Source organism: Patiria miniata, unplaced genomic scaffold, assembly GCF_015706575.1.
Source record: "Patiria miniata isolate m_02_andy unplaced genomic scaffold, ASM1570657v1 HiC_scaffold_22, whole genome shotgun sequence".
Taxonomy (NCBI): Eukaryota; Metazoa; Echinodermata; class Asteroidea; order Valvatida; family Asterinidae; genus Patiria; species Patiria miniata.
In genome coordinates this window covers 8,491,161-8,508,851 of record NW_024037061.1, presented here as the reverse complement: position 1 = coordinate 8,508,851, position 17,691 = coordinate 8,491,161, and the positions used below count along the sequence as shown (strand labels likewise).

The 17,691-nt window shown below is 39.0% G+C and overlaps 1 protein-coding gene across 1 annotated transcript; it reads left to right on the top strand.

Moving 5' to 3' along the window:
- Positions 1-451: 451 nt before the first annotated feature.
- LOC119730007 (SET and MYND domain-containing protein 4-like) lies at positions 452-17,681 on the top strand. The gene is made up of 18 exons (XM_038202797.1): positions 452-643; positions 3,342-3,498; positions 5,329-5,442; positions 6,546-6,669; positions 6,965-7,024; positions 7,414-7,465; positions 8,439-8,571; positions 9,691-9,815; positions 10,405-10,510; positions 10,647-11,180; positions 11,856-12,412; positions 12,872-12,945; positions 13,346-13,484; positions 14,326-14,434; positions 14,815-14,881; positions 15,513-15,626; positions 16,728-16,851; positions 17,419-17,681. Exons 1-18 carry the CDS (start codon positions 507-509, stop codon positions 17,543-17,545), a joined length of 2,853 nt encoding a protein of 950 aa, XP_038058725.1. The 5' UTR covers positions 452-506; the 3' UTR covers positions 17,546-17,681.
- The last annotated feature ends 10 nt before the right edge of the window (positions 17,682-17,691 follow it).

Genomic DNA, 17,691 nt, shown 5'->3' with positions numbered 1-17,691 from the left:
TTGGTATATTTGTGGCAGTTTGGCACATTATGATTTGTAAGTGTTTATTTTATTAGCATTCTTTTTCATTTATAACCAGCCAAATTGGAGATAAAAAATCTAATGAAAATAAAAGAAACTGCCAATTTTTGGGGTTTTTTTTTACAAAAAATATAAAATATTTCAATTAGTTTTCTTAGTATGAAAGATAAAGTTGGGGATGGTCCGCCCAAATCTAACAACCCCTTCAATTTGTTATTATGTATTCCTGCATTTACCCCGCGCCCCTTCATTACATTTTGGTTTAAAAAAAATACTACACAAAAATACTAAAATAATATTGTCATTATGACAAAACTATTATATTTTCTTTTTCATGCATTTTTGTGCATGTGCCTGCTTGCACAATTTAAGCAGCTGGGAGCGCGAGTCCATAAAATAGTTGTAGCGCCCTCTCTTGGTTATAATCGCCATGTAAACAACACAAGCTTCACGTGAAGAAAGTGTTGTCTGCATTTTTTGGGAGAATGGCAACTTTTGACTGGGAGGCGATTCTTAAATCTGCATACAGGGATTGTTGTGATGGAGAGGCGTTTAGTGAATTCAGAGGAGCTTCATCAGATGCTGATCGTGTGTCCTGGTGCAGTCAATTTTGTATTTGGAGGTTAGTGATTATGGTTAGGAGCATTGCATCTATTTCGTGAAAACATTGAAAATCAACATTTGTTATGTTCACTAAAAAACGAGTTCCTTTGAAGTGTTTTTGGGGTGTGCATTAAAGTTAGGGAAACAATGTTGCAACCTGACGCACTTCAGCGGTTGTGTACAAAGTCTATGGAGATTCAAGTAAATTTTCTAACAAAAATTTGAACTTTTTCTCAGACTCAGTCCTAGTCCGAGTAACTTGGACCCAACTTATCGCCTTTTTTAACATTTGGACATGGTCTGGCGATAGTAAGGTCCAAGCTAATACCGAGACCTAGACAACACAGTCCCAAAAACCAACATTTTCCAACAAAAAACATCAGATTTCACCTTCAAAACGGCCTCCAAATTACTAGATATGCCACCTGAGGTACAAGTAGACATCGATAATTAAGATGGTTGTACTGAAGTTTACTTACGATCCGGAAAAAAAGTGAAATTTTCCGTTCATTTCGGAGAGCTCCCCTCGCGATCTTGAACACGTTAAATTTCCGATCGTGTTTAATGTTTGAGCGACGCGATTTCTTCTACATGCCCAGCGGACATTCGATGGTCCCCGTATCCCGTGTGCGATTCCGTTACCGAGCGCGCGCGATGCATCGATTATGATAATGAGTCACGTTTGTAAACACATACATGTGCATTTCGAACTGTAAAAGGGAATCGGGAACCAGCTTGAACTGGTACCCGCCATAAAAGCTGCGCTAGTTCCCGACTCCCTATTATCGTTTGAAATGCACATGTGTTTACAAACGTGATCCAGTCTACTCATTATCATAATCGATGCATCGCGCGCGCTCGGTAACGGAATCGCACTCGGGATACGGGGACCATCGAATGTACGCTGGGCATGTAGAAGAAATCGCGTCGTTCAAACATTAAATACGATCGGAAATTTAACGTGTTCAAGATCGCGAGGGGAGCTCTCCGAAATGAACGGAAAATTTCACTTTTTTCCGGATCGTAAGTAAACTTCAGTACAACCATCTTAATTATCGATGTCTACTTGTACCTCAGGTGGCATATCTAGTAATTTGGAGGCCGTTTTGAAGGTGAAATCTGATGTTTTTTGTTGGAAAATGTTGGTTTTTGGGACTGTGTTGTCTAGGTCGCGGTATTAGCTTGGACCTTACTATCGCCAGACCATGTCCAAATGTTAAAAAAGGCGATAAGTTGGGTCCAAGTTACTCGGACTAACTCAGTCCCAGCCATGGCTAGCCCCACTAGTGTGGCCACGGTATGCTGCGCTGAACCTCTGGCCACACACCGTGGTTCGCGCACTACTGAGGACGTTTTCGGAAAATTAACAGGCAGTTTCTTACATATGGTTGTATTCTACGATGTCCCATCTATCACTTCTGGGAAGCTTAGGTGTAATGATGTTCAATTTTCTGAGATATTCTTGAATCTTTCTGGAGCCCATATGCACTCGTGAAACGTCCGGTGATGGCAGCCATTTTGAATGTGACAAGAGATGACCTCAAGCTGTGACGTCGCATTTATGCAAATTGCTTGTCGAGCGAGGGCGCGAGTTGCAAATGCGACGGCTGTTTCCTGTGTTGCGCGCGTCGTCCAAGCCGTCGACATCGATGCCCATGCAGTGCATGCGCAGGGTATTATTTTAATTTTTATTTGGAACAGGAAACAGCCGTCGCATTTGCAACTCGCGCCCTCGCTCGACAAGCAATTTGCATAAACGCGACGTCAAAGCTTGAGGTCATCTCTTGTCACATTTAAAATGGCTGCCATCACCAGACGTTTCACGAGTGCATATGAGCTCCAGAAAGATTCAAGAATATCTCGGAAAATTGAACATCATTACACCTAAGCATCCCAGAAGTGATAGATTGGACATCATAGAATACAACCATATGTAAGAAACTGCCTGTAAATTTTATGAAAACTTCGTCCACAGTAGTGCGCGGTACCACGGTGTGTGGCCAGAGGTTCAGCGCAGCATACCGTGGCCACACTAGTGGGGCTAAGCCATGGCATGCCTTATCATTAGCTTGGCTTGAGTAACTCCAGCTCTATGCGATAGGTAGGCATTAGATCTGGAGTCACTTAAGCTACCTTATCATTTTTGCAATGACTGACCTTCATTGAGATGATACTTGATAGGAATATATGAAGTAAAATCTGCACAACTGCACTAGAAAGACATCTGAACTAGAAAGCAGGAGGTCGTGGGTTCGAGTCCCACCCAAGTGAATTTTTTCCAGCTTTCACTCGGGAGGTAACACACTGAGTATACAGTGTTTATCATGTTTATATGTCAGGGAAGGGGGTTAGAGTTGTTTACAAATTGTATTTGTAATATAAGAATGTTTATTTTAAAAAATAGTCATCTAAAGGAAGAAAATGTTGATCATTAAAAATTCTGGTATATTCTTTTTTTTAATTTATTTATAGTTTTGAGCTAGTCCGAAAATTTGGGTTTTGAGCCAACATTTGTTATTTCTCCAGAGTTGTTTACAAATTGTAATTTTAGAATATTTATTTAAAAAAATAGTCATCTGAAGGAAGAAAATGTTGATCATTAAAAATTCTGGTATTTTCTTTTCCTTTTTTTTACTTATAGGTTTGAGCCAACATTTGTTATTTCTCCATACTCTTTTATACCCTAAGATCTGTTTTTATTTTATTTCTCACTCTAGTGATGACAGTGTTCGTCAGTTTATCCAGAGATGTGTTGAAGCAAGCTGTACCAAGACAAGCAGCAAGTCATATGAGCTGAGCAGATCTTGGAGGGAAGAGGGAAACGAATGGTTCAAGAAGAGAAGATACAATGAAGCGCTCTTATCTTATACTAAGGTATGAAAGAAACAAAATGAGAGCTTTCCCCAGCAATTTCAATTAAAGGTAGGGTAGATCATTTGTCATTTGTGCATTTTTTTCCCCGTTACACTTAACAAAAGAGCTAAAAATCTATAAACAGTTGCTTAACAACTAACCTGATGAAGTTTTAGCTCTGTGAATGCTGTACATGTATATTCCGAGAAACCAGTATTCTAGGATCTCGAGTTCAATTCAAAAGTGGCCAAGTCAGGTTTTAAATTGCGCCCGAAATCAGCATCCATAACACATTCCCATTCAACCAATTGTAGCTTCGCGATGTCACCCACTGAACCGACGAATAATAGCAACCACGCGGGCATGTGCATTCTGTCAACAATTGCGCGCCCATTCACGGATGCGCTGAAATACAAACCAACTGCTAATGAAAATTTCCAAAAATGCGTTACTTGACACATCTTTGGAAATGGCCTTCTTTTATTGTTTGTTTTTCTTCAAAATGACAGCATGCCAGAAAGAATAATTTCACAGGGAGTTTATTGCCATCCCCATCTTTAAACCAAGTATGCTTTCATCAAAAATCAGTTACTTTTTGGATAGCTGCAAATGATCTACTCTACCTTTATTAACCTCAGATTTTGATACAAAGAACAAAAATATAAGTTTTAATATATGATTTTACCTTTCAAAAATGTAATGTTTTGAGCAATATGCAAGTGCTGTGTTCTTTTCTGACAGCTGATGTGAAAAAAAAAAAAAAATTGCCAGTCTTATTTGAACCTAGAACATTCTCTTTACAATTACAGATTTCTAAACTAACATTTGACGGAATAATGATGTTATGCCTCAACTGAAGTATTGTCCCAACTATAGCTGGGGTCATTGCTGTAGTTGGGTGTAACAATGACATTGCAATGATATAAAGATTAAAAATAGCTTTACCCTGTCCTAAATTTATTGGGCAAGCTTGGCGGAGTGATTAGTTTCTGCTATGTGGTTCTTGATTGGTTCATCTCCTAAATACTCCGCGTGGGGTTTATACAGGAGACCAGAAACACCGGGGCAAACCCCTTCTCTTAGCGATAAGTGTCACTGGGTTCTTTTTAATACGTGCATTGGATTACACAACACACGGGACCTACGGCTTTAAATCCCATCCGAAGAACGAGGCAATAATGGTTAAGTGCCTTGCTCAAGGGCACAAGTGTCCGCCGGCGGGCTTGAACCCACGCCACTGTTGCCTCTGAAACACCAGAGCGTGAGTCCGGTATTCTTAACCGCTAGGCCACGACACTCCACTCTCTCTGTGTCAAGGTATTAAAGCAGGATTTTGTAGATTAACCCTCCGACGCAGAAACTAGCCCTTTTTGGGACCCAATTTGGTTAATTACCTTAATAAAAAAAAAAATTTCCAACCAATTCTGGTGATCTTCCATCTAATCCTAGCCAGAGACACCCACTACGGATATATGCAGTCACCTTTAGTGTGTGACCCCGGGTCAGGCATATATGAGCCTGACAACCTGGGCTGCCCATATACACGTGCACAAAACAAAGTCACTTGCGGGTAGCCAAGTGCACGACTTGACCACAGACTATGTATACAACATCTGTTTCCTGTTAATGACCTCCTTATTTATAGTCTACAGACATGTCGAGATTGTATACATATAGATACTGTGTTGTGTAGCCTCAAACCAAGGCGCTAAATATCTGGGTCCCCGGAGGGACCCCTTACTGTAAGCGTGTTAGTAAATGTGCTTTCTGCGTCGGAGGGTTAAAGTGACGAGTGAGGTTCTAATACTGGATAAGCTTTATCACTCATTCATTTTATACCTTCTTTCATAGAGTGTCCGGACAGCACCTTACGACCGTGATGGTGCAAGTATATCTGACAGCCAAGCATTAGCAACGGCATTCGGAAATCGCTCTGCTGCCCTCTATCATCTTAACAAATATGAGGTAAGTTAATGTACTTGTGACACTTTGAATAATTATGCTACCCAGCAACAAAATGCGACATACTGTTGTTCATTTGGATACAATAGTGTTGGATTTTTTCTCACAAAGAAGCTTCGGGCTTGTGCACCATTTTTGAAATTGTTCGTGTGGGCTCCAGTACATTCACATGATGAGTTGTTCCTTGGATCCACTGTTACTGCATGGCAGCCTGCACCATCTACATGTATTTATATTCCATGGGGGTCGCTTTGCCGGATATGACACTGTGACAATACAGGGTATGTGGACCGTTTCACGGATACGACTATCTTTGTGGTCACATGGTAATCTCTAGAAGCATTTCATTGAAAATATGTCCCATCATGCCATTGTATCCTGAGCATGGTGGGACATTTTCATTAAAAATTACCAAGTGTCTAGTCTTGGCCCCAGACGCTAGTGATTGATAGTGGATGGTGCATATCTAACGGCATGATTTGACTAGTGCGTCTCTCGCACTAACATCTTGGGAAATTTGTAGTAGCGGCTGAACTTTTTCTTTATTTTCTTCTTAGGCTTTCCTAGGGAACAGATCAGCGGTTGCGAAATGGTTTATAGTCAGTCGCGCGCACTCGCGCGACGGTTGTAAACATATGCGCTACGTGCGGTGACCAAGCATCGCTAATTAGATATACAACGCAGTGATACCCCACGCGAGCGCACGACTGCCGGTATCAAATGGGAAGCTGCCGTTTTGTTTGAAGATATTGATATTTACACCAACGGTCTAATTTTAAATAGATAAATAGCCACGCCCCCATTGCTGCATATTTCCCAAGACGTTAGTGCAAAAAAAAAGGAAAAAACAATTGTGCAAAGCGCTCTACAACAATGCAACCATCGCTATTGATCATTGACATCTTGGGCCAAGACTGCCAAGTGCCTAAAAAGACAGCAATATCTGTGAAACAGTCCATAGCACTTCACACTTCGAAATCAAGCAGACACTGTACCTTATATTTGAGATTTCAGCAGTTTTTGGATAGAATGAATGATTATGATTGTGTTTTGTCCCATTCTTGGCAAACCTGTGGATAGTGTTATATTTTTTTCATTTTTTGCAGTTGGCCATTCAAGAGTGCGACCGTGCCATAAACCACGGCTATCCTAAGGCGCTGCTTCATAAAATACTGCAGAGGAAAGGACAGTGTCTCATCAAAATGGGTCAAAGCAAAACGGCAGCTACAGGTCAGAGGTGGTTGTTAGAAGAAGATTAAACTGGTGGCATTCATTAAATGTACAGTTATCTAGAAATGGAAGGACCAAATTTGTAGCAAAAAGATACAGAACTTGGTGTCAAGATAGTAAACAATCCAAGGTTTTTGTTGTAATTTTATATAAAATAACTATAATGAGAGATTTCCCTGACTGTAGATTTTTGAAGGATTTTTACTACTGGTTTGAATTAATTTCTTGGTTTTACGATTCATTTTCCTTTGTCCTTTTTATGTATTTATATATTTATTTATTTATTTATTTGTAGTTTTGAGACAAGCCCTGTTGACGTTGGATGAAGAAGCCAATATGAGAAAAGAGAAAAAAGGTCTGCATTCATTTTGTGTGTCGTTCAATCTAAGTGTTGGCCATCTGTTTTTCTGTCTATTGGCTCCATCCCTAAACAAGAGAGGGCGCTTTTTCACTTGTTTTGAGAGCTCCAGTGCGAGTAATGGTTCGCACGTGTATGGCGCAAAACTCCTACAACTAAGTTTATTCTGAGTTTTGCAAAAAGCCATAGCATCTTTGCTTGAGGGTTAGGCGTCATCAGCAATGCGGCTGAGTGTCCCAGTGGTCTCTCCCAACTCTCCTTTTTTTACCATTGAGGGCGTACTTGTGCACGGAGCCCATATCTGTCCTCCATCAGATACTCAACTTTTTGACATGTTGCCCTTCCTAATCCTACCAAGATATTGAATTTTTCTTATTCTCTTTCAGAATCTTTGAAGTCTGAGATAGAAAAACTCCTCAGTGACTGTTCACAGTCAAGGTAATGCAGATCCTCAAGGATCATGAACTTCAGTACTACATTTTGATTCTCAAATCTCTGTTCACCTTTCTGGCATTTCCCCCTTTTTTTCTCTGAAATTTCCCTAATTTTCAGGATTTTCTTTACTAGTTCATTAATAATAACTGGTATTTATAAGCTCATTTGCATAAGGATTCAAAGTGCTAATTATTACCTCTGTTCATCAGGCCATGAGTCCAATTTTGTGAAGCAGCTCGGAGTCGGCGCAATCGGGTCTAAACATTCACACATACCATAACCATTTATACTACTGGGTGCAGAGAGGCAGTTGTAGTAAAGTGTCTTGCCCAAGAACACAATCATCATATTCCTTGTCAGTGTTCAAACTTGTATACCATGGCACATGGGTCGAACACCGTACCTATTGGACCACAATGCTCCTCTATATATTTCTTTAAAAAAATGTTATATCGGGAAAAATCAGGTCTCAAAATTTATTGTTTCAAACAGTTTTTACCCCTGCTGCAACATTTTTGCTGTGGACAGGGAAACCTTGAAAACGAGTTTCCAATTTTCCAGTCAGGGAAAACTCTGGTAATTTTGGAAAAACAACCAAAAAGCATGGAAAACTCAGGGAATTTGACAGTTACCCAGAAGGAAAAGGTTTTCACCAGTTTGACGTATGTGCATCTTGTGCCATATGTCCAAGTTGTGTCCATTGACTGACTGAAGTCATGGTTATAAGGCGAGAAGGGAGACCATCGCTTGACAAGTTGCCTGTGTGTTATCAGTATCTCAGTTGCTTGGCTGCAACCACTCCTGAAAATAAGTGAAAATATTCTTCATGGAATTTCGGGCATTTCTCTGGGAAATATCAGGGAAAACTCAGGGATTTTTTTTTTTTATAAAGTGTTGGGGACCCTGGAAAGATTTTAGCAAGTCTCATACATAAGTCAGGTAATTGAAATCGAAGTATTACTCCACTCATTTTCAGTGTGGACGGGATTACAACTATCCCCAGCAAACCCAGCAAGCCAGAAGAGCTGTGTGAACCATCAGACGAACTAGCGAGTGCATCTTCCTCTGTAGGCCTACGAATCTGCAAAGACCGGGGCAGGCACCTTGTTGTAAGATTTTTCTTTTTTTTACAGCCAGGATCTCATTCCGAATCCAAGTTTGTAAAGTTACATGGGTTTTGCCCTTTCCCAACATATTGCGTAGACACTATTCACTCAGTGTTGTATGAGGGATTGCGAGAAAAAAGTCACAAGCTTAATTACTCGGGTGGGACTCGAACCCTCGACCTCCTGCTTACTAATGCAGACATCTTACCACTCGACCACCGAGCTTGCTGGTGTCGGCTGGCCGGTTCTGAAAAATACGCTGAGTCTGAAACACATGTTGGGAAAGGGCAAAGCCCATGTAAATTTACATCTCCCCAACGCAAACTGATAAAAAATCTGATAAAATGTCCAAGTTTATAATTATACAACTCTGACACCATACGTTACCCAGACCAGATAGAAATACATGCATTCTTGATGAACAATTGGTGTTTCCATAGGAACGTAAGTATTTTACAACGTATGGGTACAATTTAAATATTGTTCATTTTTAGATTTTGCAATTACGTTTTATTCAAATACTTTTTCATTTTAATTTTGTTCAAGATTCAATTCAATTCAATTCAATGTAACACGTCTTTCTATATTTGACCTCAATAAAATGAAATCAAGATACATATACATTGAGAGAAATTTAAGAAATATAATATTTAGTAAAATAACAGAAAATAAAACAAATGAAGAAAATGCAGTCAATTCATAACCCTAATAAGCCTAGGCTTGTCAGTGACAGGTATTGAAATGAGACATTAAATGAAAAGTAATCAGTAAAGGTCCATTTAAAACAATGTGAATTAAAGCAATTAAACAAAACAATACTCTGTACATGAAAGTAAACAACTTATAAATACACATTGCAGAAAAAAAACTTCATTACCAGAAATAGATATTAAAAACAGTATAGATAAAATGTAAAAGATTTTAACATGTATTTCAGTTTTTAAAAGTTGTGTTTTCCAAATGTGCAGTACAGATTTTAACTGGAAAACATTTAAAATGAAGCAGGCTTCTTAGAAATATCACAAGCTTTCCTTGATTCACCTTGACATTTTTTATCTCATGTCCTCGAAGAATCTGCAATCATGACAATATTTTGTTAATCTTTGTTTTTTTTCTGATCAGGCTGATTTGCCAGTGAGTGCAGGGGAACTGCTTATCAAGGAGATGCCATACGCAGTCGTTCTTTTACCAGAATACCATAGTACACATTGTCACCAATGCTGTAGAACAACGCTAAACCCTGTACCGTAAGTACTGTTCAATACATAGGAACGATTCACAATATAGTGCGCCACCTCAGTGAAGGATACGGATGGTTAATTGCAGAGTAGAGGGGTGTTAAAGACACATACTTACTGAATTCATTTGAAAAACGTTGCTCAAAGTGAAAACAGGTCTGGTCCAAAATACCCTGTGGAAGTTATTCCAACAGAAACGGTTTGGATTGAAAGAAAACCATCACTGAAGGTGGTTTTAAAAAGTGTCGGCACATTTTTGGTTTTTTTCTGTTTTCTCAAAATGTATGGTAGCCACTGTGCTGAAACTTGAACAGGTTAGATGTTGCTTCAGTCACTTCTATTTATTCAGCTATTGGAGTTTTATTTATTCCATTATTTGGGAACAGTCCAGAAAGGACGTGATGGCAAATAGCATAAATGTTGTTACATCTCTCTTCTTTGTAGAGCAAATTTCATTACAGCTTTTAGAAAAGTTCTTTTGAAGACTTGTTAAAGTACAATTTTGGTAATCTTGATTGAAGTTTAGCCAGATAGATCTGGGGTTTTTGGTCACAAAAAATACCATAGAATACAACAAGGCTGTATTTTCATTTTTTAGGTGTCCAGTGTGTACTGATGTCCAGTACTGTAGTGACCAGTGCATGCGGTCAGCCTGGGACTCCCACCACTGGCTGGAGTGCGGTCTGTGGGATGGTCTCATGATGGTGAGTATAGTAGTAATGCCAGTGGTCAGTCTACGTATGTCTGGCTGGACTGTTGTCTGTGGGATTGCTAGATTGTTAGTATAGTGATTAATGCAATTGGTCACTCAAATCAAGGGTCTTTTTCTTTCCTCTTCAGTTTGGTACCCAAGCCTGGCTGAGCCTGCGTCTTCTCCTTCAAGCCCAATCTTGGCAAAATGCCAAGCGTGTTGCAGACGAAGCTTGTTCACAGCAAACCTCATCATCAGCCTCGTCAAAACACCTCAGTGCAGACCCTCAAAAATCTGCAACGGAGATTGGAGGAGGGAAAGTAACACCTCAAGAAAGTGAGGTTAAGAGGGAAGAGGGAACCTCTCTAAATGGTCATGGAAAACAACACCATGTAATAGACCCCCAAACCTCACAAACAGAGAGTGTAAGGGAAGAGTCCGAACCTTGCAGTACAGAGAATACCTCACCACACAATTCTATGCAAGAGCACATCAGTGAGGAACCTCAGAACTCAACAGTGGACATTGTTAGAGACGGTGAGGATGAGGTTAAGAGGAACAACAGAACCTCACTCCCAGGATGTGATCAAGATGGCTGCTATCGGAGCGACTATCGAGCAGTATACCTCCTCATGCCTCACACAAAGAACCATTCTGACCAACAGCTCTTCAACATGACAATGGTATGTCAAAGACAACTTAATAGGTAGCAGGCTCCTTTAACCAAAGCAGTACCTTGGGCCAATAGAATTGTCTGAATAGTCCTTACCCAACAAATGAGCAATGAGGTTGCTATAGCGACGCTATTTTGGGTATAAACAGACGTTAACCCAAGGTTATGACATAAGTTTACTTATTTCAATTAATAAGTAAATGTACTAAACTGCTTAAATAAACTCTACCTCTCTTCTGGGTTGTTTGAAAAAAATTATTTAAAAATAAATTTTAAAGAGGGATAAAAGAAATTTATTGAATCCTAACTCCCCCCCCCCCCCAAGTCCTGAAAAATTTAACACCATGTTTTGCATTTTTTTATCCTTTGTACTCGGAGCTTTATTATTTTTTGGTTAGAGACACTCATCACAAGGCCCTTTTTAAGGGCCACTCAAGGTGAGGGCTACACAAATAAGGGATTTAGAAAAGCAAATCTAAGCAAAAGAGGAACAACACTTCTTGATGTCCTCGATGAAGGACATTTCTATTATTATTTTGCAAGACTTTGGAAGTTTCCTGATTCGATTTATGTGGGTGTTTTTTTTGGTCCAATTTGTTTAAGGTTGATTATGGAAGTTTGCATTCAAACATTTTGTTAAATTGACATTGATATTTTAAATCTGCCTTTCTCCAACTATCCACAGACGGCCCTCTTGCTTTCAAAATGTATCCAGAGAAAGCTGCTTAGCTCTACGCGGTGGATGCATCATATTCAAAAGGCCTCTGCCACTGCATTAAACTTGGGATGCCTCAAAGAGGGAAGCAAGGATAGGACAGAATGTAGCAAACAGTCAAACTGTACCAACAATTTTGAAAGTGAAAAGAAATATGATTGTCACAAACCCAGCCATAATCAACTTGATGAGAACTTCCCGTCAATTGTTAGTGAGACGGCTGCGTTGCTCCTGCGACATTTGCAACAGTTGACTTGTAACTCCCATGCCGTAACTACCATCCAGACATCAGAAGATTTGAACTCTCTCTCAAGCATGGACAAAAAGCTTGAACCAACGAACTCAAGACTTGGTGCAACTAACCAAACATTGAATGCTGACACACCAGTCGACACAACGGTGGACAAACAACATGATAAACAGCGTGAGGCAGTGGTAGATACAACCAAACAGGTTCGACTGGCTACTGCCATATATCCAACAGCAAGTCTGCTTAATCATTCCTGCCAACCAAATGTCATTGCAAGGTAAAGATTAATTTTTCTACTTATTAATTACAGGTATTTGTAGCTTTTTCAGTTAAAATAAGACTAGGCGAGCACAAAATACTATTTAATTGATTCACCATTGAACCAAAATATCGACAAAATTAGGAAAACCGCCAACATAGGGCTCTATTGCTCAGTTGGTAGAGCACTGGAACGGCAATCCGGAGGTTGCAAGTTCAAAACCCGCTCCATTCATTTCTTTGATCAACTTTAAAATTATTAATTCATTAATTTCTGTTAATCAAGTCTGTATGTTTTTAATCCTTTTTTTTTCTTCGATTCCATTTGTATAGCTTCTTATCTTGAGTAGCTTATGGACTGAACTGTGTGTGGGCTACTCACTGCAAGACCAAAGCAACGGCTTGGTGTATTTTGAATTGTCGTCTTTGTTGATTTTTATGATATCAGTTATTATTTTATTTTTTTTTTGTGTGAAAGCTTTGATGGTGCTGTCTTGACTATGAGAGCCACAAGAGACATCCAACCAGGACAAGAGATTCTACATTGCTATGGTAACAGAATTATCCAATTATATTTATTCTTATCCTCATATTAAAAGTAGTCTTTTGAACGGAAAATAAATTTGGAGATACATGTACATAGAATTAATGAGTACCAACTAACCAATATTTGCTGGTCTCATCAGAGGGCCAGTCTAAAGTCCTCTCTGTACCTATCTCACAGACTGACTGACTCTCTGTCACTTTGTGCCGGGCAGTGCTGTTGTATAGGATTACCTGATAATGCCATTGAAAAGGCTAAATTTAGGGTCAAAAGTGTGACATTTTTCCTGTGCCTGTTACGTCTGAATGTTGTAATTTACCATTCAAGTATTATTGAGAATGACTTCAAACGATTTTTTGTTTTGAGTAAGAAGTGTACTATTCAGAACTTGTATCAATTCCGTTTTAGGACCTCATGCCAAGCACATGAGCAGAGATGTGAGACAGAGAGCTTTACAGGAGCAATACTTCTTCACTTGCACCTGTCATGCATGCACCACGGCACCTGCTGATGAAATAGAGATGTGCGATTGGTCCAACTCATTTGCGTAAGTACAGATCTCCAACAATTGACTTTGTTTGTCTTAAAGTACTTGTTTCTGTGGAGTCCATGCACAAGTACACATGAGCAGTGATACAAACAGAGATTTAGACAGTCACTCTATTCCAGAAGCCCATGTGAAGATACTTGTGTTTGTACACAATCTGATGAAAAATTTCACGTTTCGCTTGTCATGCGCATGTTGAACAATACATGTATCAATCAATGCATTCATGCAGTGGTTCCCGCACATGGATCTGTTTTGAATGGTCATACTGACTGTGCACTGAGTTCCTATGAGGCCTACTCCAACAAAGCCCGGACAAAGTTGCAGATGTTGTTTTCATGCAAAGGCATGTGAAGTAATTTTGAAGTGGAACTGACCATTTTGAGGTTTTGAGGTTTCCTGAATCAGTAAATATAAATTTACAACCTCCCAAAAAATTAATATAATCCATCAAGCAGAAGTGTGTTTTTGGTTGATCTGTGAAAGAAAAAATGTATAGAATTTTTTTTAAAGAAAAGCATTTTAGTAAATGTATCTTTATCTCATAATTGGGTTGTCAGGCGTTTGTCACTTAATCCTTCTCCCAGGAGTGATAGGGTCACGGTACCTGTGAAAATCATTTTGAAGCTGAAAAAAAAATGTTTTTTAATTGTAAATTTTGTGGGATCAGGTCATATATGGACAACTTAATGATGTTATTCTCTTAGGAAAATTCTAAACTCCATAGGCCCTAGGTTGGGCGAAAAGTACATTTTCTTCCTCCGTGTGGAACTACTGCAGGCCCTTTGATTCTTGCTGCATGAGCTACGTTAATATTGTGAGGCATTTTTTGTTACAACAGGTGTTGCAAGTGCAGTCATCCGTTAGTGCAGAGAGAAGGCAAGAAGAAAGTTGGTGTGTGCGTTAATTCAAAATGCAGACATACACAGAGCCTGAGAGACATGTTAAAGGTACCAATATGATATTCTCCCATCTTCATTGCCATAGTTTATAGTGGTGTATGTAGAAGCATAGATTACCCTAAATTGTACATTTTTTGGACATACTCCTTTCCCCCCAAAAAGGAAGATAATCACACATAAAAATAATCAAATGGACAAACAAAAATCGTTAAGATTTGGTATTGTGCAGCTAGAAGTTAACAAAAAGAGCAGTGCCGTCATAATTGTAATTATTTTTTTATTAGTGGATTACATACACATGTGTTTGAGTGTCCCAAATTCCGGGGGAAAGTAGCATTGTTTAGATTTCATGGAGAATTTGTAAATATTTCTGTTTAAGCAGTTACTGTCATGAAATGGTCATTTTCGTTTCTTTTGTTGATGGACAGGAGAAAGAGAGAGCTAGCAATTTGTTCAAATTATCTCAACATTTCTTGGCATGCAAACATGTTGAAGGTGAGTAATATATGGAAAAATACATAGAACACTTGCAGATATTTTATTTACTGAAGTGATGTAGTACTTTGTTGTAGTTGTACGTGTATTTCATACAGCCGGTGCACAGCAAGACAAAGGGAGAACAATAGACTCTTTGTTGTCCTCGAACGTACATATTTGTTGAGAACGGTGAAAGTGTGTGTGTTTAGTCTATGGGAGAGTGTTATATTTTAGGGACATAGGCAAAAATACAATGCCTTGTCCTCGAGAGTATAGTAAAACACGACTGTGCGTGCATGTTTAATGTTTATGGTGTAAATCGAGAACACACACGTGCAACATCATCGAAGATTCGAGGTCAGAAACCGAATTGAGGACTCCTCGGTTGGAAAACGTGTACAAAACCAATGAGAGCTGTTGTGAAAAAGTTGAAACAAAGGAAAAGGGAAGAGGAACCAAAAAAAATCCTCGATTTACACCATAAACAAACGTGTATGTGCACTCAGATGAGTGTGAGGTTATGTACAAAAAACTCAATCTTATGAGAACAAGAATGAGCTTTGCAACGATAATGTCATGTGTTGAGAAGTATTTCATCATTTCATCTTTATTGAAAGTCTTTCCGTATCCATTTCTTTGTGTTTGACAGAATGTCTGGGAATCCTACATCAATGCTACAACATCCAGCGAGAGATATTGTACAAGCACCATAAAGCATTAGCTGAGACGCAGGACTGCCTGGCGCAATGCTATTCACACATGGGTAGGTAGATTAAACCACACCCCTCCCCAGGGTTGGTGTTTTTGGGGTGGGGGTGGGGGCTGTCACGCCATCCCCTGTTAATCTTTTTCGGCGGCAAAATCATTGTCCTGTCAGCAAAATTGTATGTAGTTGGCAAATATGCGTCAACAAATAGCGCCAGCAATTGTCCAATATTATCAAAGATCATCCACTTTGAACAGCGCCCGATGGTCAGATGATGTCCGAACACCACCCCCTCCCCCCCCCCACCCCACCCCTTCCTTCCAGCACATATGAGACGGTCTACCGGCAGACTTGTTGTCACACCCCCCCCCCCCCCTTATTCAAATTGGTCTGGCGACGCCCCTGAATGAAGCATTGATGTGGTTGTACTCAAACATGCAACTTTTCCTCAGATCAGCTGATTTCCCCTTTTTTAACTTCCCATGTGGTCATTGAAAATAGAAAAACACTGTACAAAGTCATGGGAAGATTTAAATTTCCTCTTTTTTGTGACTTCCCAGTTGCATGCCTGTGTACTAGATTGGATTTGAAGCATTGTTAATTTTGTAAAGTATTCATGTGTTACGCCAGAGGATGCACTGTCAAATGTTGATCTCAAAAAGTGGTCGGAGTTTAAGAGATAAATAAAAAGTGGGACGTTAAAGTATTGCACTGTTGTTTATTTAAACAATTTACAAAACCAAAACCAATTTTGAGATCACTTGGAATTTGTACAGATTGCTGTAAAAAAAATCAAATATTCTGTTCTGTGGTTAGTTAATAGCTCTGCATTATCATTGCAGAAATTTCCAGCTGAGAAGTTTGATTTTTTTTCAGTAAATTTCTGTTTTCCTCATAATGACAGCATGTCAGAAAATTAACCTTGCATAATCTTTGAACTGTGTAAGCTGTAAATTTGACGGACTATTTCTGGATTTTAACCAATTTGCTATGATGATCTAAGACATTAAAACAAATAGAAAATTACTGTGTCCTGCATTTTTGCCAGCAAAGAAAAGGCTCTATGTTTTTAAGGTGTTTCTATACAGCAATATTTATTTTTTCAAATGTAGTTAATATCATATTTTCAAGATGGGTACTTCTTTTGGAAATTCACAGGTGATTTTAAAACAGCCGGGAAGTATCTACAACTGAGCATCGAGACAGTAGAGAAGCAATATGGATCAGAAAGCATTGAATTGGCAAATGAGCTTCATAAACTTGCACAAGTTCTATTTAATGGGTATGTTTATATCATGGTTATTATGTTAACTAAGATATAGGCAAGATATTTCAATGTACTCTTTTGTGGTTTTGGGGTGTTTTTTTTTATAAGTAACACAATTGCTCACAATCTTGTCAAATTCTTTTTACGGAACTTAAATGCCAATTAAATTTTTTGGCTTGCCATACAAGAGTTTTTTTATTAATATCTGGTAACAAAACAAAGGATTCCTTAAAAGCGATTTTTGTACTGAAGCTCTTAAGCCTGAAGAATATTATTGAGTAAGAAAAAAATACTGTTTTAGAGATGGAACAAAACACATTTTGGGAAACCCAAAGACTCAGGTAGGGCTGCAAAACCAATCCATATTGCTGGAAGCTTGATATCAATTTGAGCTCAAAACAGCTTAAGTAAAAGCATTTGAGTTTAAATTGTGTTCAAACAGCTCAAATGAACCTTCTTAGTTCAATTTAAGCTTAAACAGGATCAATTAAATCCATTTAAATTCAATTTGAGCTCAAAACAGCCGAAAGAGGCAGAGGTCCAGACTAAATGACATTGATTTTATTGTTTTCTCCATTACAGAGGTGAGGTACAAGACGCCCTCGTCATCGTGGATCGTGCCAATCAGCTTCTGGGTTTACATTATGGACCAAACCACACCGATGTACAGGAGCTGACCGAAATGAAATCATGCTTAATGTCCCTATGAATATGAGTCTTCTATCGATTACTTCATTAACTCTTAAGCACTTGTATTACATTGTACTACACTGTAATTACTCTTGGATTAATCCATGAAACAATAGAGGGCTGGGGCAGTTTTGGGATAGTATAGAGAGTAACAGGCAGGGCGTT